Here is a 24,493-nt window from a genome sequence, read left to right as displayed (position 1 = left end):
CCGGGCCGGAGCGCGCGGTGAGTGTTCCCCGCAGCCTGAGGAGGGAAGGGGCCCCTGCCGCGCCGCCCCTCGCCCGAGCGGGCGCTTTGTTTCCCCTGTGGGAGGTGTGGTCGCCCCCGGGGCCCGGCGGTGCTGGGTGCGCTGTGGGATGTGCGGTGTGTCGCCTCAGGCTCCCTCCGCTGGCTTCCACGTAACGGTGTGAGGTCCAGAGATCACTCACCACAAGACCCCAGGGGAGACGGTCTGCCCCCAGCCTCAAGAGCCCCTTTCATGGTAACCGCCCTTGCGTTCCTGGTCTGCCCAGGCGAGGAGCCCCGGGGAGCTGGGCGGTGGGATTGGGGAGATGGGGGGCTCTCTCTCCCCTTTTAAAATGGCGTTAACGAGGGCTGGGATCTGCAGACAGAGTTGTTATATTTTCCTGAATATTAAAAAGCCACCAGCTTCCTCAACTACTCTTCACTGCGCCTGGGGCTTGGGGCTCTGGTCACAACGAGGGCCCGGCTCATTCATTGACTGGACTTGGCCGGGGCGCCCAGGGTGTATGGAGGCACAGTGCCAGTTCCTGCTCCGCCTAAGCTGAGTGACAGCCGGGCTTGGTCGGTACTGGGACAGAGAAACCCAAGGGTTGTGGGTGCCTGGGAGGGGACCCCTCGCCGTGGTGAGGAGGTCAAAGAGGCCTCCTAGAGGCGGCGGTGGGGGTGGGGGGTGGGCGCGGGAGCCTGGCACTGGACACTGCAGCTGCAAATGAAGTGTGCTGGCTGGGGACAAAGTGACCGGGTCTGGAGAAGTGGACTGGGACCTGGATAGCAGAGCTCTGGGATTGTCCTTCTCCATGGGTCCCTGCTGATACCCAAATAATGGAATTAGAATGGTCCCTGCTTTACTGGGACTCACACTCTGTCCCACGCCTGACCAGAGAAGGTGACAGAAAGGCTCAGAATTGTGGCCTCAAAATATAACCTCTCTGGCAGGGAGTTACAAAGTGATCTGACTTAAAAGCCCTGAAACTCCACTGTAATAACAGTCAGCAGGACTGACACAGGCGAGACACTTGATGTTGATGTTCTTGCTCATCATTTAATAAGAATCCTTCAGAGAGCTCTTATTATTGTCCCCATATGCAGATGGGAAACTGGCACTAGAACTTGTCAATAACTTGCTCAAGACCCTATCTAGGGACTGGATCTTGCTTGCAGCATTCTGTCCCTCTAGTGAGGTTCTGGCTGCCCTGGCTGGAAGGCTTTTACTCTATTGACATTCACTGGTTGAAGTGTGGGGTGATGGGCTGTTAGTATTAACAACTGACACGTGTCAGGGCCCTTGTAATGAACAAAGTGCTCTCACTGAGATGGTTCTTAGAGTTTCTCCTCTTTCCGCTCCTCTTCCCGGGAGGAAATTTGAGCTGGTAACATTTTGTAAATCTCCTAATTTCCTGTAAATTGCACATCCCAACTGACTGGGTTTGAAAATGTTTATGGCAGTGGTTTTCCCCCTCGGGTCTGTTCTTGCTGCCCAGCAACTAGTTAGCTTCTGTCTGATTTCTGTTAGAATTTGTCCTTTCTCTGTCAGGGCAGGAAACACAGGGCTTTGATATCCTGGGATTTTTAAGACTGCAGTGTCTACCTTTATGGGGGGAGAGGGTATTGAGTAAACCTGATGCTCTGGTGGAAACTGCGTCTTCCCAAACAGCCACAATGTTTCCTTTTATAGAGGGGGCATCAGTGCCCTTCTGGACCCTGGTGAGGCAAATGACATGTATTAAGGGTTGCCAATTTTGTTTCTGCATAAGGCAGTTTGTATTTTCCACCACTCTGTTTTCACCTACTTCAGCTGTTTTTGTGACAGGTATGACTTTTATAATTAGCTCTAACCACAGGTATTTCACATTTTTTTTCAGTTGATCTGAATAGTTTGCAGTAACAAGTTCATTATCCCTGGGTTAGTTCTTGAGCTTGAGTGATCACCTGAAACCAGGCAGGACAGCTAATCTCTGACAACTTGAACGAGCTCCCAGGGTGACTGGCCCTAACATCAGCCGGAATCAAGGGTTGAGCAGCTTGCCATACTGAGTGAGTTCTCAGGGATTGTGACCTCTAGTTTATATGTTGCATCTGGCGTAATCATTTCCACCAATGAAATAGCCCTCAAGAGATTGCCCCCCTGCAAGCAGTTGAAAATACATACTGATGAGCCCTGTGTTGTTTTTACAAACTTTACTCATTTGAACTGAATGGGAACAGGTTCTGGTACAAAATTGGAAGTCCTCAAGTGCCCAGAGGGTGTATGTGAGTTCCAGCAGTTCTGTACCTGCCAGGCTGGTATAAGGCAGCCCACCAATGGTAAGGCATAACCTTTGTGCAGTATGAGGAAAAGGAAGGAACTAGGGCACCTGGCAGATACCTGTTGTTTGGAAGCTGAGCAGAGAATACAAGTTTTGAGAGAAATTTTTGTTGGTGGATTCTGAGGCCTTGTGAACCCTCCTAGTCTTGGGTGATGCCCTAAGCCCTATGTTACTGAATCTACAGTACTTTACTTTTGCATGTAAATAAGGAAATCCAACTAACAGTGGGTTAATGTATCTTAGGTATCCCATAGGTGCTCTCCGCTCTTATGAAATCTCTGAAAACAAGGGTTAGATATTAGTGTCAGGTTCTTGTATGAGACAGATAGCCATGAAGCCTGAGGGCTTTGGTGTCCAGAGCAAAGGTTCTTACCTGCTTAGGTATTGGCCTCTTTAAAATGCCAGTGAGAAGCGCATAGAAATGTTGGTTGGATGTGCAAAATAGGGCAGTCATGGATCTCTGAAAACAAGTGCTGGAGCCCAGGTTAACCACCTCCCCTCTGTGGCTTCACCCTGCTAGCTTGCCATCATGGTAGAGACAGGTGTCAAGAGTGAAAATAGAGCAGGACAGGGCTCTCCCTGGTGGCGCAGTGGGTTAAAGCACTGCACTATGAAGCTCTCCGAAGCCACTTCAGCATGAGTTCAATCCCCAGCCAGGGAGCTGGGGCATAGCATGGCAGACCTCTCCTGACCTGCCCAGTGTTCCTCCTCAGCAGTGTACTTTGCCATCTGCCTGTTCTGCTCCCCACTCTGTCTCTGGTGAATCCTCTCACCCACCACACCTCTGGCCTGTACCCCAGTTCTATAAGCATAAATAAATACATCTTTAAAAAAAAAATAGAGCAGGACAGTGTTGTCAGTTCCCAGCCGTAGGAGTTGAAGTCTGTGCAGTCAGAATGTGTGTCCATCTCTCATTTTCTGGGAATCATTTTTGATGTGTATGAGGCTGGTCATGCCCACTCCTAGGGACTCCACCGCCTTGTCCTGGACTCTCACCACTGAGTGGCCTTTTAGTGGCTAAGCATAATTCAAGGCAACTTTCTGCAGCCATCCCTCTTATAGGGGTCATGAAGTAGCAATGTATATTTACTCCTTAAAGTTCCTGTTATTGTCTATTAGTATTTTTTGGTAGGTTTACAAGAGTAGTACCTGTCACCTGGCCAGGTGGCAGATGACAATGTGGGTCATCACTGGCTGCAGAGGTGACATTCTGGATCTAGGTCTCAGCAGGCATGTTCTCAACCAGAGAGCTTGGCTTCTGGCCACCTGAATGGGTAATATTTTGCCATTGACATCTGGGTTGTGTTGCTACTGGAGTTTTGGGGAGCAAATTTGGGCTATTCTGAGTAGTGGTAGAATGAAGGAGGAGGTGATGGAAAGTGAGGAACCCCCAGGTCTGGTTCTGGTCAGGTCCTTTGCAACTATCTACAGACCCTTGGGTGGGTCTGATACTGCAAGAGCCCAGGATCCATCTGTGACTTCTCTGCCCAGCCTTCAGGGTTGTCATGGGAATTAGATGAAATACACAGATGGGAACAAGCATGGGAGATCAAAAAGGGCCATAAGAATGCAGAACATTATCAGTATTCGAACAAGTTCAGAATAACAGAATCATAGGCCCAGAAGAGCCCCCTAGGACATATTTAATTTAAATTCAGCCTCTGTAGAACTCATTACTTAGAGTGGTGAAGGAGGTGACTTTAGTTGGGACAAAAACAGTTGTCTTTCATTTGAATGGTTATGTGTGTGTGTGTGCTGGTTTATACGCATTATTAAAAATACAGGCATCACATCAAACCTGTTTTTATTTATTTATTTATTTTTTTAAAGATTTATTTATTTATTCATACAGAACTGGGGTACAGGCCAGAGGCTCAGGGGCGGTGAGAGGCTTCACCAGAGACAGAGTGGGGAGCAGAACAGGCAGATCGACGAAGTACACTGCTGAGGGAAGCAGCGGGCGGGTCAGGAGAGGTCTGGCTCGCCATGTGGTCTCCTCCAGGGCAGGAGGCAGGCGGGAATCGAACTCATGCGGAAGTGGCTTCAGATTCTCAGTGCGGTGCTTTAACCTGCTGCGCCACCAGGGAGGGCCAAACCTGTTTTTATTTTATGGATAATTTGCTCAGATTAAAGCTCAAGAAGGATTTTTAAATTAAAAATATGGTGATTTTAAGATAAAGATTAAGACAGTGGTAGTCCAATAGTAGATAAATGGAGTGACCCCTGAGTACAAGCTGGGAAGCTCTCAGCCCGGCACTCCTGCCAGTGTAGTTTGAGAGGGAAGGTGTGTCTTTGGCATCAGCTGGATCCTTCCAGCATAGGGAGCATCTGCCCCTCAAGTTAGCCTACTCGGGGATTCTCTCATCCTTGCAAAGTTCACTCTTTTCAACCTTAACTTCCCCCTGGATCTATCCTCCATGAGCCTTTGACAGTCCTACTTTTCTCTAGCACTGTTTCCTTCAGCTGCTTTGAAGCAGCACAGCCTCTGTGTCAGCCCTTTTTGTTCCTGGCCATCTCCTGCCCTCCCTCCCTCCCTCCCTAAGACTCTGTGGGCTGGCCCTGAGCTACACACTTCATATTTGCCATTGCTGAGTCTCACAACACTTTTTGTTGGTCATGTTTTGCAGATGTGAAAACTGAGGCTCAGAGAGCAGGGCCTGGAGGAAGTCTGTCCTAGGTCTGCTTGTCCTCCAGCACATGATCTTTCTGTTTCATTGCATGGCTCTGACAACTGGATGACCAAAAATGACAGACTCCCTTCTTTCCTGGTCCTCATGGGACACGCCCATGAGTTCTGACCACACATGATCAGTGTTGCAGTGGAGCAGAGGCCTCAGCAGGAGAGGAGAGTCATTTTTAAAGCAGCAGAAATAGCTGGTTGGAAGAGAAGTAGAAAGAGTCTAGGTGGCAGAGGTTTTCCCTGGCTCTTGACTGCCTTTAATTTCATAGTTAAATACAAATCCCTAGACCAGTTGTGCACTTGACACGTTTTTAATTTTGAAAAATAAAAAACAGAGGCCCTCCCTGACGGCGCAGTGGGTTGGAGCGCAGTACTGTGAAGCTGGCTGTAGCCACTTCACTGTGAGTTCGATGCTCCACCTGGAGCTGACCCACATGGCCTGGCAGACCTCTTGTGCCTTCCCGCTGCTCCCCTCAGCAGTGTACTTCGTCAATTTGCCTGTTCTGCTCCCCACTCTTGACTCTGGTGAATCTTCTCACGACTCCTGCACTTCTGGCCTATACCCCAGCTCTGTATACAAAATAAAATATTAAAAAAGAAAAAAATAGAAAACAAAATAATAAACGCATCCATTACCCAGGAAGGACAGTGCAGTCACCTTGTGACTCTATCCTTCCATGGTGGGTCAGGGCTCAGAGCTCTTCCCAGGGCGTGTGGTTCATGTGGGCCTGTGCTCTGCTTGTGCTGGGCCTTTGGAGTATGCTACTGAGTTTCACTGAATCACCTTTGGACTTGAAAGTGCCACTTGGATCCCACTGAGGTTGTTGGTAGTTCCTCTTGCTGCCCATGACCATACTGGGCAACAGGATAAGAATGCGTTTTGGGGTTTTTCAAGAAAGTTCATCCATCCTCAGAGATACCTGCCTTTGCCATTGTGGCTGGATCACAGGCTGGAGGGCATAATTCCATCACAGCTGCCCCTACTGGACTATACTTTAAATGGCAGGTGTGTGTATTTGGAAGAGAGAAAGATAAAAGTTGATTTTCTTTTTATCGTTAAATGGAAATTTGCTATGTATGTAACATGTTTTAAGCAACCTTTAACCCATTTCATGTTACATCCTAAAGTATAGAATTACTTTAGTGAAATAAAAGCTAGCATTCAAAGCAGTAGTTTGCTAATCCCTGGACTTTGCCTATCCCAGCCCTCCCTTTCCTCAATTTTCACAGAAGGAAAACACCCCAGGTGCTAGGACCCAGCCCTGCTTTCTGCTGAGCCAGCAGGTCCAGGAGGCGAGGTGGCCAGGTCTCCAGCTACAGAGCATGGAAGAAGCTCTCCATGATGACAGAAGACAGTTTCTCACTCAACTGCAAGCAGCCTTCCCTTTTCCGCCCCCTGACTGACAGAGCTGCAGCTGACATGATCCAATTTGCATATAGCTTGAGTTAGAGCAGTTAGCAAAGTAGTTTTGTTTTCTTTTTTCCCTCTGCAGAAAAGATTCATAAGTGTCATCATTGGAGACAAAGATTTGAAGTAGTTTTATAATAGAATGTGGGGGCCCGGTGTGGTCCCTAAGTCATCTTTATTAAGAGGCTCTTGCCTCTTACAAAAGTCCAAACAGCTTTTGGCCCTGAGTTGCCATCAAAGAACAACCCTGTCTGTGTCCTTTCCTCTCACTTGGACATGCTGGACAGCCAGCAGGGCCGGGAGCTGAGTGACCTCAGAGACCTGCTTTGTTGGTGTTTGCTCACCATAGAAAGATTAGTGACTGCCAGGGACAGCAGTTAAGCATATTACGAAACTGGTTTCTGTTTGATGATAGAGATACACATATATGTTATGTTTACTTTTTATTTTAAAAGAAAATTTGTTTAAAAAGAATTTTTTTCCCAAAGATTTATTTATACGTACAAAACAGGGGTACAAGCCAGAGGTGCAGGGGGTTAGGGGGGTGGTGGTGAGAGGATTCACCAGAGACAGAGTGGGGAGCAGAACAGGCCAGATGCACTGAAGTACACTGCTGAGGGGTGTAGCCGGAGAGTCAGGAGAGGTCTGCTGCACCATTTGGATCAGCCCCCTGGCCAGGGAACGAACTCATGCTGCAGTAGCTGTGATAGCTTCATAGTATTGAGCTTTTCAACCCGTTGTACCACTAGGGAGGGCCTATAAAAAGAATTTTGTAATACTATGTTAAGCTGTCCCTAGTATTCCGAGTACCCAGATTAAAAATAAAAATATTTGTAGGTGTGTTGAGTTGTGTGGAAAATGCTGAAGGTGTGGTGGAGTTGGCAGGGCATCTACCCCTTTTGGGGCTGATCATTTTAGAGTTTAAGGGTAGGTTCTTGCCTCACCAAAGTAGTATATAGTTACTTCAAAAGCAAAGTTCATTTTAATTCAGCTTAGGTTTTTCTTTTCTTTCTCTGATTTAGAATTCCTATCTACCTCCTTGAAAATTACCTTTTTTTTTTTTTTTTTTTTTTTTGCTATTCTACAACTTTACCCTTTTATTTTAATGGTAGCACACCCATTTTGCTTGGCAAGTACCATTTTCTCACAAGTTGGCTCAGCATCCCAAATTAGCCTCTGTGTTCTTTCAATGCTGCTTTATTGTAACCGGAGATGATGGAAAAGGGTGGGGCCCTTGTCCCAAAGCCTTAGGGGCCATATATTAAAAAATAGCTTGTATGGGATACTCTTTTCACTCATCCCTTCTCACCCACATTTCTCAGGTTTCAAGGCCTTGGGTAGCAGAGCCTGAAGGCCTGGCGCTCCGCACACCTCCTCACTCTGAGCTTCCCTCTCCTTCTGAGGCAGTCAGGCTCTGGGTGCTCTAGTGGTACTATACCAGAGCCAAACTCCACTGGAAGGCATTGGCACCTTCCAGCCCCACCCCCTGGCTTCCACCACCACTGGCCCCCCAGCCCCACCCCCTCAGTGGATAGCGCCTCAGTCCACTTATCTGGGGCTGGGTGGGTGTTTCCTGCATGTTTGAGATTTTACAGAGGAAATCAAAATAAAGAAACAAAGCCTTTGTTTTACTTCTGGACTCAAAGTGGGGATGGCTGGAGGGATGGAAAGGGAGAGCAGAAGCAGGTCACTTGGCACTTCAACAAAATAACCATTCTAATAAAGCCTTTAGCAGGGACATTTTTCTGTTAAGGGCTGGTGTGAGTGAACAGAAGAAATGGGTGGAGGGCTGGGAAAGCCTCTTTGTGTGGAAGGAAAGGGCCTCAGGCAAAGTCTCTGGCTACCACCAGGGCTGCAGAATTAGCCACTGGAAGGGCCTTAGGGAACTCAGTCCTTCTTTCCTTCCTCAGAGGACTCCTTAAGAGAATGGAAAAACATGGCTGCCGGACCAGTGCCAACCCCTCCCACTGCTGCCTGTGTGACCTCAGGCAAGCCCCCCACCACTGTGAGCCTCCTCTCCCATGTCCATAAGAAGGGACAGTGCTGCTATATAGCACAGATGTCCCAGTCACCCTTGCCCCCTTTCTAGACCAGTTACACCTTCAGGCCCTAGTACCACACATGTGGAAAGGGGAGGCACTTTCCTAAATAGTTCTTAGTTCTTTCCCCAGAATGTTTTCCTTGTATAAGTTCTCTGAGTATATAATTTAGTTTTCTTTCAAAATTATCCAAGCATTGATGAAACCTCCATCTTGAATGTTTCTGGGGATTTTAGGGTAGGGACCATGCCTGCTGGCTGGCTGTCTTCTGGGGTGTACATAGGCTCAGTATCCATTTCTGGGCCCACTAGGCCACTAGCCCATGGCTGTTGTTGGACCAAGAGCTTAGACAAAGGGGTGACTTACCAGAAGGGGTAGCTCAGAACAGGGTAGAAGTTACACCTGAGTATCAGACCTGCTCTCCTGGCCTGCCCATATCCCTGGAGCATTTCTCCTCCAGCCTAGTTTATACTGCTCTTTCCTGGACAATTTCCACCAGGACATCTGAAAAGTCCAAAACAAATTAAAACAAAAGTAACAAATTCCTGTTACTTTTGATTGCAGAGCAATGATGAAATCTTTGCTCGACTAAGTTGTGGGCCTGCCTTCTAAATCTGAAAAGTCATTAAAGAGCCCTCTGGGTAGAAGAAGCCATATACCCAGTCCTTGTGCTCGCCTCCAGTAAGACCCAGCAGGAGCTGGAGCATTATATAATCATTATTATTAGCCAGATCGTTCTTCAGTCAGATCCTCTTTCCCAGTTACTAGAGCAAACCTCAGGGTTAATTTTGAACATTTTGCAAAGTAGCTGTAAGGATGGGAGCTGATGTAGATCCACACGTATTGGTTGAGCAAGCTTCATTGTGTCAGAGGTATTAACAACAGCAACTTTGGCAGACACTACATGATGAGCACTGTTTGAGGCATTTGCACATATTAACTCATTCCAACTCAGAACAACGCTGGGAGGTGGACACTCTTAGCAGCAGGTGAGAAAACAGAGGCACAAACAGGCCGAACTGTTTGCAGAAGAGCATAGACCTAGCAGAGAGGTAAAAGCATTGATTCATGACTTTTTTTTTTGAGGAGTTATTTATTTATTTGTACAGAACTGGGGTACAGGCCAGAGATGTGGAGGGTAAGAGGATTCACCAGAGACAGAGTGGGGTGCAGAACAGGCAGATCAAGGAAGTACACTGCTGAGGGGAGCAGCGGGCAGGTCAGGCCCACTGTGCCATGTGGATCTCCTCAGGGCAAGCAGGGATCGAACTAATGCAGAACAGGCTTAAGCTTCTTTGTGCTGTGCTTTAACCCGCTGTGCCACCAGGGAGGGCCCTGATTCATGACTTTTTACAAAAGTGCAGAAAGAGGGATAAAGAAAGTTGGGAGCCTCCCAGCCCACCACCTGCTGCCCGTAGTGGCTTTTGGATGGGTTCTGCCCTTGGGAATATAGTGGGTCTGCTGGCTTTGCCTTTCTCACCCCTCAGCCACGCCATCTGTTAGAGCTCCAGGAGAGAGGTGTGAAAAGTGGCCTCCTACCTTTCTAGCCGAGGGGGCTTGAAGTGTGGATTTGGAAGCATTCCCCGAGAAGTCATCCCACGCTAGTGCCTCCTTCATTTGGGCCCTCAGGGCCAGGCACCAGCCTCCTCCCCTCCCTGCCACAGCCTTTGCCCAGGAAAGCCACACACCACCCTCCCCCGGTAGCTCATTGCCATGCTGCCTGTTCTCAGGAAGTTTCCCTTTTCTTTGGCCGCCTTCCATCTCTCTACAGTCGCTCACTCTTTTAGAATGGAGACTGGCCTACCTCTCCTTGCCTCAGGGAGAGCCTAGACACTGTTTCTTTCTTGTTTTTGGCTAAACCTAAAAATTTTCATATTTTCCATTAGTGATGTTTAACATTTTGGATATAAATGGTAACAACAAATCAAAGCAATAGTCAGTCTCTGGGTTCTGATGCACTCCTGGGGTGGACGGTGTGCCCTCCCGCGAATGACTGTGGACTGGGGTCTGGAGGCAGGGACCCTCCACGATGCCTGAGTCCAGCCTGAGAAAGGTTGCACAGCCTAAGGAGGCTGTGAGGAGGACTCACAGGAGCCTCTCCCCAGGATGCTGTAGGCTGAGGGGGAGCTGACTCAGAATGCGAAGGGTAGGACAAGAGCCTGCCAAGTTTGGGGGAGACCAAGTTTGGGGAAACTTGGGGTGTCCAGAAACCCACCCTCACCAGTGAGGTGACCACTGGTATGACTTCCCAGGGGGTAAGTGGACTTCTGCCTGAGGAAGTTCTCAGCTGAAGAGCTCTCCCTCTTAGTTGTGGGTGAGCCTGCCTAAGCACTAGGAATATGGTGAGCCCAGGACTGAGAATAAAGGTTGAAACTTACAGTCCTTTTCTCTGACCCTGCTGCCAATCAAGGAAACTGAGCCGGGGGATATCCTTGCCCTCCTCCTGCCCGCACCCCTAAGTTGGGTCCATTTCCACCCTCCTAAGAAGGGGGGCATCAGGACACAATGGGTGATGGTGTGAGACCTCTGAGGACCAAGTGGTCTGGTAGTGGCACCTGTGACCTCAGTTCTGAGTGTCCCTGAAACCACCCTGTGCCCTGGACCCACTGGGTAGTGAGCCAGGTACCGTTTTAGTTTTGTGCCTGGATTGAGATTTGTGCCACATCTGTTTCACCCTTTGCCAAGTTGTGCCCTTGTGCTAATGTCTTAATGTCTCTTTCCCTGCCGGTAAAGTGGGAGACAATCCCACCCTCACGTCCCTGCCTTCAGGCGTTGGTCATGGCCAGCATCCGTGTGGCCTCCCTGCTTCCCCATTCTGCCTCTCCTCAGGCTTCTGGAGTGGTCCAAGTGTGTCCTGTGCAGTTTAGCCAATTTCTGCTGGACATTTCCTGCTGGTCAAACTCATGGTGTAAGAAGTGTGGGCCTCTTGGATTGAGCAGCTGCCCAAGAAGCCTGCATCTCCCTCCCCTGCAGGCCTGTGTGGTGCCAGGGTGCAAGGTCTTTAAGGCCTGAGGGGTGCGCTGTCCTCTTCTGTCTGCACCTGCATCCTACTACTTGTTCCTCCTAACTGTATGGAGCCGCCATGGTGTGCCAGTTACTATGCTTAGCGCTAGAGATGCTGAGGCATGAGCCCCAGTGGTCAGGAAGCCAACTGCCTGTTCCCCTTCGGCCCAGCCTCTTCTTCACTGCACCCCTTACACATTCTGCACTCTGGCCACATCTTGTTACCTGCAGCATGTGGTACCTCCTATTTTCCATACCCCCATGCTGTGCTCTTCTGTAGCTTCTGGTCTGTCTCTTTCTCTCCTCTAAGGCTCTATTTTGGCATTGACTTTCCCAGGCACCTCTCACAGTGTGGGATGAGATGTCTTCCACTCCTCCCTGCTTCCACGCCACGTGTAGCCCTGTGGGACAGCCCTCTGTCTGCTCCGCCCATACACGCACACTGTGAGTCCCAAGGCCTGAGGCTAGGGTTCACTCATCTTGACAGATGTGTGCATGGGGGCCAGGTAGAGTGGCCAGCACTGGTAGCTTATCCAGTTTACTCGTCCTGGGACTTTCTCTTCTGGGCTCAGATAAAACTCATGCCATGGGTCCTGTTAGTGTTTTCTTTCCAAAGATATATCTATACCAGCAGGTATGCAGAGAGGGGCTTGGTTTTTTTTTGATGAAGAGCACTCTAGAGACCAGAGCGAGAAGCCATATTTCATGCTGAGTTTCAGCATCTTGGCATCTTCCATGCCCTATCAGTGAACAAGCTTCCTTGAATCCTTGGAGAATGTCTTTAAGGGGCTGAGTTCTACCTTGGCCTGGGGAACCAGCCAGCCTACAGGCAGGAGGACTTCAGAGAGACGGAAGGCAGCCTGAAGGGAACTTATGAGGGACTTTGAAAAGGATGCTGATAACGGATGGTAACACCTGGTATTTATTATGCACTACGCACTCATTATGTGACACTGGGCCAGCAAATACAGGGAGACTTTACCACCACTGCCAGGTCAATGCAGCTGCTATCCCCATTTTATAGAACAGGAAGCCAGGGTACAGAAGGTAAGTACCTGGCCTGAGGATGCAGGCTGTCTGACTCTATTGGTGAAGCTCCTTGGCTGGGGTTCCAGGTGGAGCTAGCCTTGAGCTGATTAGAGAACATCCTGTATGTGGGACCACGGGAATGGATGGGGGTGAGCGCCAGGACCAGCATAGTGGAGAGACTCTAGACTGAGGTGCAGGGAAATGAAGGTCTCAGGGCACCATGTGCCCCAGCTTCCTCCCTGGTCCTTTCTGGCAGATGCAGAGCTGTGTCTATCTGCTGGAACTAGCATTGGCTCAACCTGCTCTTCCCACAGGGCCAATCTCTGTTCTGGGAGGCCTATCTGCCTCTGACACCACCTTTCTGCCTTACTGCTGACTTCTTCCCAGAGCTCCTGGACCTGCTGTCTCTGACCTAGCATCACTCCATACCCACCCACCATTCCTGCCAGTCACAAGAAGAGACCCAGCAGGAAGGGCTGGCTACCGGCTCCAGAGCCACACAGCGTGGTTTCGGATCTGGTGCTGACTGGTTTCTATCTGAGTGACCTTAGAGAAGTTATTTAATTTCTCTGTGTCTTAGTTTCTTCAACTATAAAATGGGGATAGTCAAAGTCATACTTCGTAAGATCGTCGCGAGAATTAAATAAGTTAATGTGGGAAAATCTTCTATCTCCCTCCAATAAATTGCTAACATTAGCATGATCACTATTATAATTAGTGCTGGGCCAGAGGTGACTAGGTTCCAGGCCCTGTCCAGGAGGCTCTCACACTAGTGGGTGAGACCCAAGTGTCAACAATTGTGATAGAAGGAAGGTTACTTGAGGGTTACAAGTAAACCCAAAGTTATTGTGTCTATTACTTGGCTGGCTTTAGCCATTGGCCTTTGACTGGATCTCTGATCATTTCTGCCTGCTATCAGCATTCCAGGTGTGATCCTAGCAGATGTATTTGGATTTGATAGGGTAAAAAAGCAGGGGATGATAAATTGACAGAAGATTTTGGTAATGCAGCCTGTTCATTATATTGCCAAATTGGTTATCTTTAGAAATAAGTGGGTAGGTTACCCCTAAAGGCCCTCCCTGACCTCCTCCCACAGAATAGGATGCCTACCTACTCCACAAAATGTTTTGGAGGGAACCAGAGAGTAATGGATTAGATCTGGGATGGCAAACAAGTCACCTCTTTGTACTAATCACCTGGTTCTGCTGCCAAGGGTGCTGCAATGGAAAGAGTTCTAAGTCTGAGCAGGAAGAAGACCATGATTGATTAGTGATGTCTGCCATGATTTTGGGAATGGGATGGAGGGGATCCATCCCATCCTCTGTGAGGATGCCACATCCTCACTTTTTAAACCTGATGATTTTTAAAGTCCTTTGCAGCATAAAATGGAGTGAGCCGAATACATTGGTGGTTTCTCGGAGGGGTTGAGTGGTACAATGATCGTGTTGGTCTTACTTTAGCAAAATCTTGGGGAGGGAAGATGCCAAGTGGCCTAGACCCCTGGTGGGGCTGCATACCACTTGTACGCCTGCAAATCAGCAGCCCTGGGGAAGCTGCCCATTTCTGGGAATTGTGCAGAAGGGAAGGGCAGCTCTTGGAATGCAGAGCTATTTCCTCCACATGGGTTTGGCCACTCCCCCCAGTGTGTCTTCATCCCCCTGAGCTGAACACACCCAGACATACAGATGAGATTTGCTTCCCAGGGCTGACTCAGCTTGTGTCATTGGAAGTCTATATCCTATCCCAAGGGCTCCACTAGTGGTGAGTGTGTCCCCCTCCTTAAGACTCAACTACCAGATAATCTAGTTTAATTGGAAGAGTTGGGGGAATCTGTTGAATAGCTAGTATGGAAGTGGAGAAGCAAAAAGCAGTGAAAACTAAACCTTCAGTAAAGCTGGCAGCACTGTGGAAGAGGCTCTGGGTTAGCCACTGCCCTAGCCCCTAAGACTGTGATCCTGTAGTCTGGGCCAGGGAAATAGCCAGAGGCTAAAAAATGCCTGTGGGTTAGTGAACCACAATGACAGTCAAAGAAAAGCCCTGTGGTGCTGCAAAACTAATTCCCAAAAGAATTCAAGGCATCAAGGTGGATGCAAGTGCGACCTTTGTTGTGGGACAGTCCACAGCAGCTGCCCCCAGCATGGGTCCGTTACTGCTGTTGTCTCTCCTGCTTGTTAGGCCAGGACTATGGGATGCTGTTCTGAAAGTGGTTCTGGCTGGGGGGCTGGGGTGATGCAGAGACCAGGGAACCGAAGAACCCTTGGGTGATGTCTGTTGCTAAAGCCATTTTTTTTATGTCTGCCTACTTAGAAAATGGGCTATGTTTTAGCCTATTTATTTAGGAAACAAGTTCTGTAGAAGCCGCTGAAACTGAATACTTGCAGAGACGGGAGCATATTTTGTGAGGGATAACAGCCACTGGGCACTGTGATTTGGGGGGCTGCTGGGACCCCCTGCTGTCTAGATAGCCAGTCATAGTCGTCACTGTGTTGGGTCTCTTGGTAGCTCTCACTCTTAGGATTCAATGCTCTTAGGGTCGTACGTTAGGCAGGGTTCAAACTACTGGGGTCAAGATGCCAGGGGCCCATCTACTTAGCCTCTCAGTGCACAGAGGCTGTTACTGAGGGCACTCCTGCTTTTTTCACCAGGCCTTACACATTCCTGAGTGTCCTGTTCCTGTTCTGTTTTATATATGGGGAAGCTGAAGTCCCTGGAAATTAAGAAGTTTGCCCCAGTCACACAAGGAGTCCATACTGGAGATATGAGTGGAATTTAGGCGACATGATTGCAGAGTTGGAGGCTGTCATTGACACTTCTCCCTCACCCCCCCAACACACACCTTCCTCCACAACCTGAGAAGTGAGGGTGGGGTGTTCAAGACTATTTCCAGGAGATCTCAGATTGCCCTAATCACATTGTGAAATAGCTGGTTGAAAGGTTATTTTGGGGTCAATGGTCCACCTCCTAGAAGCTGCCTCTGTCAGGAGTGGACATCACCCCTTGTTAGCACATGGAGTGCTGGGTGGTAGCACCCCACATAGGACAGTTCTGAGGAGTCAGTAAGCAGTAGACCGTGAGCCTGCCCTGCGCTGGGCCCAGCCTGGCCATATGAGAGGGCAGGGAATGAAGGTCATCAGCTCTTGTTCTCGTAGAACTTCTGAGCTGCTGAAGGAATGAATCTGTATATATTATTAAAATTGTCATGGCAGCGATTATCACCTTTTAGGAAGAAGTTTCCAGTTGAGGAGGTTTGAGTTGCCCATAGACTGGGAGAGGCTCTGGGAGCTTGGGTTACCATGGGAACCACACAGACCTCCTCCACTGCCAAGTGGCTGCTGTTCCAAAAGTTGGTTTCTGAGTGGAGAGGGCTGCCTGGAAGCTCAGTGTTGTTTCCCTTGGAAACAATGTTCTCAGTGATGGGTGATCTCCCACACAGGCCTATTTAACCTGACTGCCATGGAGGTAGGAGTGGGCATTCAACAGAGGAGGGGGAGGGGACGGGGACTGGCAGGAGGCCACTGTGTGGGTGCGCTCCCCCCTCTCTTGAGAACAAAATAAAGCAAGTGGGGACAACAAATATTTGAGAACCTTCCCAAACTGGGCACATTTTATACATTTTAATTCCACTCTTAGATCTTGCAAATTAGGATTCTCTAACCAACTCCATCTAACAAATAAGAAACTGAGTATACTATACAGTCACTCCTCCAAGTTGGCTTAGCTCTTGGTCCATAGGAAAGTTATCTGGCACAGAAAATCGGTAGGTAACTTTGAAGAAAGACCTTGGGTTCACTTTTGATTACTTCCCGCCTCAAAGGGACCACGCAGACCCTCACTGGTGAAGCACCGCCATTCTAGAATGGTGTCTAAGGTAGCTTCTAGATGAGCAGGCTGGAGAGGAGAGACAATGTAAACGTGAGTAGTTTGCCCCTTAGCCACCAACTAACGTTTTATGTGGTGGTGAGTTTCATCATAGCCAGTGGTGTCTTTAAAACGTCTTTCTCTATACTGCGGTGAGGTGAGGGCAGCCTATTTGGTAGGAGTGTGTGCACGCCCTGACATTGTTACCAAAGACATCATTGTTTGGGGCAGGTTGAAAACTAGAAAACCTGCCCATTTGGAGAAGAGACCACCTTTTTATGAATAGGGGGAGGGGTTGCTTCTGGGCTCATTCTCTGGCTTAGATGGGCTCACTTTCAGAAGGATATCTCTGTACATTTGGTCTGACTTGATAGAGGAAGGGAGTGGGTCTCAGTCCCCAGCTGAAAAGGTCATCCTTAGACCTTCAGGGAGAGACCAGCACAGAGGCCAGTAGGTTGTCTGGTAGTTTTGCACGAATGCCAGTGTGGAGGTGCCGGTTCCCTCAGCAAGGCTTCTGCTTCTTGCTGTGCCAGGCTTTGGTGAGACAGAGAGACCCAACAAGTAGGCCTCCAAGTACAGGGTAGCTGTGGTGTGTCCCATAGAAGGAGATTCTGAAGGAGGTCTGACCTGTGTGGAGGTGTGTGTTCTCCCTGTGTCCTAGGGTGTGCGTGGACTCAGAGTGACCACAGGAAACACCAGTCCGGTCTGAGGAGAGATGAGACTGCAGCGTGGATTCTGCTGAGAGATCAGTGGTGGCAGTTCAGGCCTTGAGCTGAACCTGTCCAGTGAAGGAACCGGCAGCGGGGGCGGCATCCCTTAGTCTTATGAGTGACCCAGTCTGATTTTTTACATTTACTGTGCATTCTACCCCTATTCTTTTGAATCTGAGTTGGTTGGGAACCCTGAGTTGGCTTCCTGGGCCTCTTGGGGCTCCCACACTCAATGCAAGAGTGCTCAGTTAAAGGAAAGGACCCTCAACAGACCATTTCCTGCCAGCTGCTTTACTTGGCAAGCAGAGGGCGAGTTTCGCAAGTCCCCAGGTGATGCTGCAGTGGGTGTTCTGAGTGCTGACTCAGGTTCGGTTCATGTCCTCTGTCAGATTTGTGAGTGGATTTCTTGCTTTATTTTGAGAAGAAAATAAAAATAAATGATTTCCCTTCCTGGTACCCGCTTGGTGATTTTTTATATATTTATTTTTTTATGCTGCTGCCTGCAGAGAATGGAAGGGAGCTTTAAAAACAATCTCTAAGTCAGGACTTTCACCAGGTCTGGCATCACTGTCCATTCCCAGGACAGGACAGAGTTAAGGAGGGGCAGTGAGGGTCTGACAGCTGCTCCCTGACCTAAGAGGCAAAAGAGAGCAGGCCCCTGCCTTCCTCTGCCCATTTCTGTTTCCCTCTAATGTCTCTCCTCCCCTTTGGGCCACAGCATGTGCTAGATAGGAGAGCTCAGTTTATAGGCGCCTCAGCAAGTGCCCATCTTTGCACAGAGAGAGGGGAACAAGATGTTGGGGCTGCAGCTGGTGCCTGGTCCTTCTATCGTACACCAAAGGAACTTCAATCCCAACTCAGAAGAGAGGAAATAGCACTTTCTCAGTTAGCTGGGACATTTTTTGTTGGGAGGAGTTTTTTTTTTTTTTCCTTCATTTAATCAGTATTTTTATATTTATTAAAATTTTCTTCCTTGTTCATTTTTGTACAATATTTTATTTTTTTAAATATTTATTTATGCATACAAGATCTGGGGTACAGGCCAGAGTTGCAGAGGGTGAGAGGATTCACCGAAGACAAGAGTGGGGAGCAGAACGGGCAGATCTACTGAAATACACTGCTGAGGGGAGCAGCAGACAAGACAGGAGAGGTCTGCTGCACCATGTGGGTCAGCTGTCCGGCTGGGGATGGAACTCGTGCTGTAGTGGCTATGGATAGCTTCATAGTGCTGTGGTTAACCTGTTGCACCACCAGGGAGGGCCCTGTACAATATTTTATTTTTCCTCTGCAGGTATAGTCCCTGAGAACCCCTGAGCACCACCACCACAGTCCCTTCTGCTCTTCCCTCTCCTGTTGTATGCTTCAGATCTATGGCTTGCCTACTAGTTTTCTCTTTTTCCTGATTCTTTGCTTGAGTTACCTATATTTGTTGGGAGGGTTTTAATATTTTTAATGTAAACTTGATATCGAAAATTGAAAACTTGAAGAAGGGCCTCGAAGCTTGCCTCAGAGACAACTACCTGTGGACCCCTCTCTGCCTGGGTATGTCTGCAGGGGTGTCCAGCACTGGGCAGTATCTGGGCATGCGTACAGTGGTGTTCTTCTTACTTGATCGCCTTTTTTTGGGTCTTTTTCATAACAACATGAACATTTTCTAACTTTTCAATGGTGGCATAGTTAGTGCATTGTATGGGTAAACTTTTTCTTTAATCTCTTTATCCTACCATTAAAGTTATTCCATTTGCCCCCTTTCTTGACATCTTTGTACATTTTCAATTAACTCCTTAGGAAAAAATCCTCACCTGTGGCATAACTGCGAGGGAGGGCATATCTACCTTAAATTTTGGCTTGTTGGCACAAGTGTGTTCCCGGTCCAGTTTGGACAGATTTACACTCTCACCCACAGTCATGAAAGCACCCACTTCCCCTCATCACAGGGAAACCCTCAATGGCAACATCAGGCTGCAGAAACTGCAGGAGATTATGCAACGATGCACCTGCGCCCCGAGCAGATCGTATGGCCACATAACCCACACTTGTGTCTAACATGCTTGCTGTTGAAATCTGTTGAAATCTAGAACTGAAGGTTCCTTTAGAACTAGGAATAATTTTAACTCAGCCCTTTAATGTGAGAGTGAGGAAACTCAGGGCAGGTAGGTGAGTGACCCTCCCAAGCAGCAGCGATGGACACAAGACACCTGTCCCTTATCCTCCCTGCTGCCTGCACCCCATCCTTTAAATGTTTTTGTTGTACAAACACTGGGGTTCTTTTCTTTTCTCCTGCACTGAAGGAGAATCAAGCTTTCACTCTTTTGTCTCGGCTCAGCTTTCAGACCAGCCAGGATGGCCTACCGGAAGTTGCTTCTCCTTGGCAGGGTTCACAGTTAGGAGCTGAAGTCTGGCAACTACCTTATATTGTTTTTAGGTGACACCCTCCCCAAAGTGTAAAACACTTGGTTCTGTCAGCCTCTTCCTCCTTCTGGAAACGATGGGCTCATTGTGACAGATCCTGGCTTCCTTTCCATGTTTCTGATTGCCTCTTCCAGGCTACCTGCATGCCTGTCTTCCTCCACCATTTTCAAAGGTCACTTCACTTGTCTGCTATCACCTCCTCACACTCAGTCCTTATCTGTTAAGGACTAGTCTTTTAGAATCCTATCCCCACATTTCTAGTAATCACCCCCTTCCCATCATTTTAGCTCAAGGTTTCTCAACCTCATCACTGTTGACATTTCAGATGGAGAGTTCTTTGCTGTGGGGGCTGTCCTGTGTATTACAGTATGTTTAGTAGCATCCCTGCCTTCAGACAAGATGCCATATTAGCACCTACTTGGTTTCGAAACCAAAAAAATCTCCAGATATCCCTGGAAGGGAAAAACTGCCATCAGCTGAGATTGACTGCCTTAGCTGGACTCACTCATCAACCAAAACAAAACTTAGCCCCCCGGGGAATGGGATGGGAACTGGGGTGGAATAAGTGCACTGGGCTGTGGTGATGGCGCATAGGTGAGCTGGTGGTGGGAAGCCCATGGGGATTACAACTGAGATGAAAAAATGCACAAAATGAATAAAGATGTAAAAAAATAAATGATATAATAATTAAATTTAAAAAAATATATAGGTAACTAACAATAACAATAAAAAAACACTTAGCCCCACTTCTGTCCAATTAAAGTGGGTTGACCAGATGCCAATAGTCTAGCCCCACTTTGTCCATGCTAAAGCACAAGGAGACCAGGGAAAGGGATTCCGGATCCCATAATTTTGAGAGGTGAGTTCAGTCAGCCCTCAGCACTGCAGTCCCAACTGGTCACCGTTGATGTGAATGGGGAACCTCCATTCCATCCTGTTCATACTAATGCACCCCTGTTTACTGTTCCAAAGGAACAGGGCAGAGTATAGTGGCAGAAAAGCTCCTCTGACATGACTTTTGGCTACACATGTTAAAGACAATGTAGCATCTAATACCTTGACCCCTGGCACATCATTGGTAGTCAATAAATGATTAAAAAAACATTTTAACCATGATTGTCTCTGGTGGTGGGTTTGTCTCTGGTGACATTTCATTTTGTGATTCTCTACTTTAAAATTTTTTTATGATTGGGAGTTTTTGTTACTTGAGGCAGGAAAACACATGAATATTTTCCTCTACCAGAAGAGGAACAAGGCTCCTGTTTCATCCTCATGTCTTACCTCCCCAGGTCTGACCTGTCAGAAACATGGCCACCAGTGCTGTTCCTAGTGACAACCTCCCCACATACAAGCTTGTGGTGGTAGGGGATGGAGGCGTGGGCAAGAGTGCCCTTACCATCCAGTTCTTCCAGAAGATTTTTGTGCCTGACTACGACCCCACCATTGAAGATTCCTATCTGAAGCATACAGAGATTGACAATCAGTGGGCCATCCTGGACGGTGAGATGTGCATGGCAGCCCTCCACTGGGTGGGTGTTAGGATGGGCGAGTTAGGGGGCATGGCCAACCTTGGGGAAGGCATGTGGAGCTTTCTTCCACATTACTATTATGGGACAGTTGGCATAAGCCTGTGTATGGCTTCTAGGGGGAATTTTGAACAGCCTTATGGAAACCAAAATGTGTATTCAATAAAAAAGCCCAGGCAAGGCTCATGCCAGCTCAGTAATGTCATGCTTATTTCCTTTTGATCAGAAGTTCTGATGAGCATTTACAGATGTCCCCAATGAATTTTTAAAAGCAGGGTATATTATTTTTTAATAAGCATAATTTTCATGGTAATTGTGGGAGGGGTGAATCTTTCATCTGACATTGTTTCTGGTTTAATCTAAATTGGTCTAGAATAGCAGTTTTCAAAATGTAGGTAGGCCAGCCCCAGCAACATCACCCAGAACTGCCAGCTCTCAGACCCTGCCAAGTCAGGAGTGCTGAGGTGGAGCCCAGCAGTCAGTGTTTTAACAAACACTCCAGGTGATGCTGAGGTTAGAGAGCCAAAGCTCTCGTTAGATTCATACTGATTATTACCTTATACTATCTTAGTCTCTCAAACAAAGAGCTATTAGCTATAGAATGTCATTTTAGGAGGGAACTGTAAAAAATCACTGGGGTATTAAAAACCACTGATGTGATTTGCAAATAGTTTCTCCTAGTCTGTGGTCAGTTTTTCATTCTCTATAAATAGCATCTTTCCAAGTTCAGAGTTTTTAATTTTGATGGAATCCAGTTTATCAATTTGTTGTTTTATGGATTGTATCAAAGCAATCTTTGCTTAACACAAGGTGTCAAAAGTTTTCTCCTAGAAGCTTAATAGTTTGGAGTTTTATATTTAGGCTTATGATCTATGCAGAGTTAATTTTTGTGTATAATGTGAGGTATGGACAAGGTTTAATTTTTTTTATATGGATATGAAATTGTTCCAGAGCTGTTTGTTGAAAACTTGTCCTTTTTCCACTGAATTGCATTATACCTTTGATGAAAATTAGGTGTGTAAATACTGTATTTCTTTGATTTATATATTTTTTAAAAATTTACTTATTTATGCAGACAGAACTGGGGTACAGGCCAGAGGTGCAGGGGCAGTGAGAGGATTCACCAGAGACAGAATGGGAAGCAGAACAAGTCCACTGACGAAATATACTGCCATGCCATGTGGGTCACCTCCAGGGTGGGGATCAAACTCATGCTGAAGTGGCTTTAGCTTCTTAGTGCTGTGCTCTAACCTGCTGCACCAGCAGGGAGGGCTCAATTTTATATTTTTTTAGTACATAGGTCTTTTTCATATTTTGTCATACTGATACCTGTGTCTATATTATAAATTATATTTTTACTTCAGTTTTAATTATTTATTCCAAATATATAAAGATGCAACAGAATTTTGTGTATTAATCTTATAACCTGCAATCCTGCTAAACTCAATCTGAATTTTAATGACTTTTGTAAATTCTGTGGGATTATCTGCATAGATGATAATGTCTATAAGTAAATCATTTTCTTTTCCCTTTTCAACCTGGATGACCTATTTCTTTTTGTTGCTTTATTTCACTGAATAAATATATACATACTTTTCCTTTTTTTTTTTATCTTATGGAGAAAGCATTAAGTCTTTCAACATTAAGTATGGTGTTAGCTATAGGGTTTTGTTTTTTTTTTTTAACTAATTCACTTTAGGTTGAGGAAGTTTATTTTATTCCTAATTTCTCAGAGTTTTTCACAGGAATGGATATTAGGCTTTCTTAAGTGCTTTTTTTGTGTGTCTAATGGAATCATGGTTTTTCTTCTTTAGTTTGTTATTATGGTAAATTCTATTGATTACTTTTTCTAATGTTAAACCAATATTGTAGCTCTGGATGAACTCCACTTGGTGATGATGTGTTCTTCTTTTATATTTTGTTGGCTTTGATTTTCTAAAATTTTGTTTAGAATTTTGGTGGCTATATTCCTAAGAGAACTTCTTGTGGTTAGCTTGTAATGTCTGCATAATTCTGGCCTTATAGAATGAATAGAGAAGTATGTCCTTATCTTCAGTTTTCTGGAAGAGAGTGAACAAAATTGGTATTATTTTTTCCTAAGTGTTTATTTTTTCCCCTCAGTTTAGTAAACTGAGGCTCACCTGGGCCTGTAGTATTTCTTGTGGGAAGATTTTTAGCTATAATAGATATAGGGCTATTTAGGTTATCCACTTCTTTTTTAGTGAACTTGGCTAGTTTATGTCTTTTAGAAATGTTCGATTTGTCTAAGTTATCGAATTTATTGGCATGATGTTGTTAACTTTATTTCTTTTAGAAGTATAACTTAAATCTGTAAAATCTGCAGTGATCCTAACGTTTTCATTCCTTTGTTTCTTCTCTTTATCAGGTTAGCTAGAGATTTATCAATAGCATTGATTTTCTCAAAGAACCAGATTTTGAACCCATTGGTTTTTTTCATTTGGTTCTACTGATTTCCACTTTTTTTTTCTCTTGTCAGTCTACTTTGGATTTACTTTTCTTTATTTTTCTACTTTCTTGAATAGAAGTTGATGTCATTGATTTGAACATTTCTTCTTTTTAAGAGTTTGTTTAGCTGTAGTCTGTAAATATTAAATGTCATGTTTTCATTTGGTTTAAAATACTTTTTAATTTCATTTTTGATTTCTTCTTTGACCCCTTGGTTCCAAATATTTAGGAATTTTCCAGAGATATTGCTTTCTATTTTAATTTCATTTTGTCAGAGAACATATTTTATATGAATTCTTTAAAACTTATCAAGGCTTATTTTGTGGAACAGGATATATTGTCTTAGTAGATGTTGCACACACACATGAAAAGAACATGTATTCTGCTGTTTTTGGGTGGAAAGTTCAATGAATGCCAGTTAAATTGAGTTGGTGGATAGTGTTTCTTAGGCTTTCTGTTGTGGTGAATACTGTTGATCTCTCCATTTTGTGAGTGGAGAAAACAGCACAGAGAAATTCCTACAGCTAGCAATGTCCTGAACTCTCCTTTGTGTCCTATGTTCTGTCTGATTGCCTAGAAAGATCCCCTTCCAGCTCCCCTGGCTGATCCCTGCGTCTCTGGAAATGGGAATTGGAACCCAGGAAAAATGGAATTGGAACCCAGGAAAAGGGAATCGATTTGCCTGGATGATCAGGATCCAGGCACTCATCTACCCTTCCTATGCCTACCCAAAGTCCTTCAGAGGGTCAGGTACTTGCTCTGATCTAAATTTCAGATCAGAGATTCATAAGCTTCCTCAGGAAACCTCTGTTTCCCACACTGAGGATCTCACACGTATGTGCAAACCTGTTTCTTGTTTTCTTTCAAGGGGCCTCATTACCCTTGTCCTCTCAGAACCTAAGTGCTAGGAGGAGACAGCTGACCTGACAGGGGCCAGTGGCCAGATTCTGTACTACCTGCAGACCTGCAAGGGTTGGGTGCCTTCATCTCACCTTCGACTGTTAAGGCCCAGCTCTGGCAA

The 24,493-nt window shown here is 46.5% G+C and overlaps 1 protein-coding gene across 3 annotated transcripts in view; it reads left to right on the top strand.

Moving 5' to 3' along the window:
* The window catches only part of MRAS (muscle RAS oncogene homolog), a 49,470-nt gene continuing 24,977 nt past the window's right edge, over nucleotides 1-24,493 (top strand). Inside the window, exons 1-2 of one of the 3 annotated variants that reach the window (XM_004682165.2) lie at nucleotides 1-17; nucleotides 20,770-20,980. In XM_004682165.2, coding sequence (XP_004682222.1) covers nucleotides 20,788-20,980 — 193 coding nt within the window. In that variant the 5' untranslated portion in view covers nucleotides 1-17; nucleotides 20,770-20,787. Of the gene's footprint in view, nucleotides 18-16,231; nucleotides 16,258-20,769; nucleotides 21,010-24,493 lie in introns of those variants that run through there. The other 2 variants (XM_012724935.1, XM_012724936.1) reach the window with 2 other exon arrangements.

Source organism: Condylura cristata, unplaced genomic scaffold (assembly GCF_000260355.1).
Source record: "Condylura cristata isolate star-nosed mole 26May11 unplaced genomic scaffold, ConCri1.0 scaffold00014, whole genome shotgun sequence".
Classification (NCBI taxonomy): Eukaryota; Metazoa; Chordata; class Mammalia; order Eulipotyphla; family Talpidae; genus Condylura; species Condylura cristata.
This window is presented reverse-complemented; position numbering and strand designations above follow the sequence as displayed.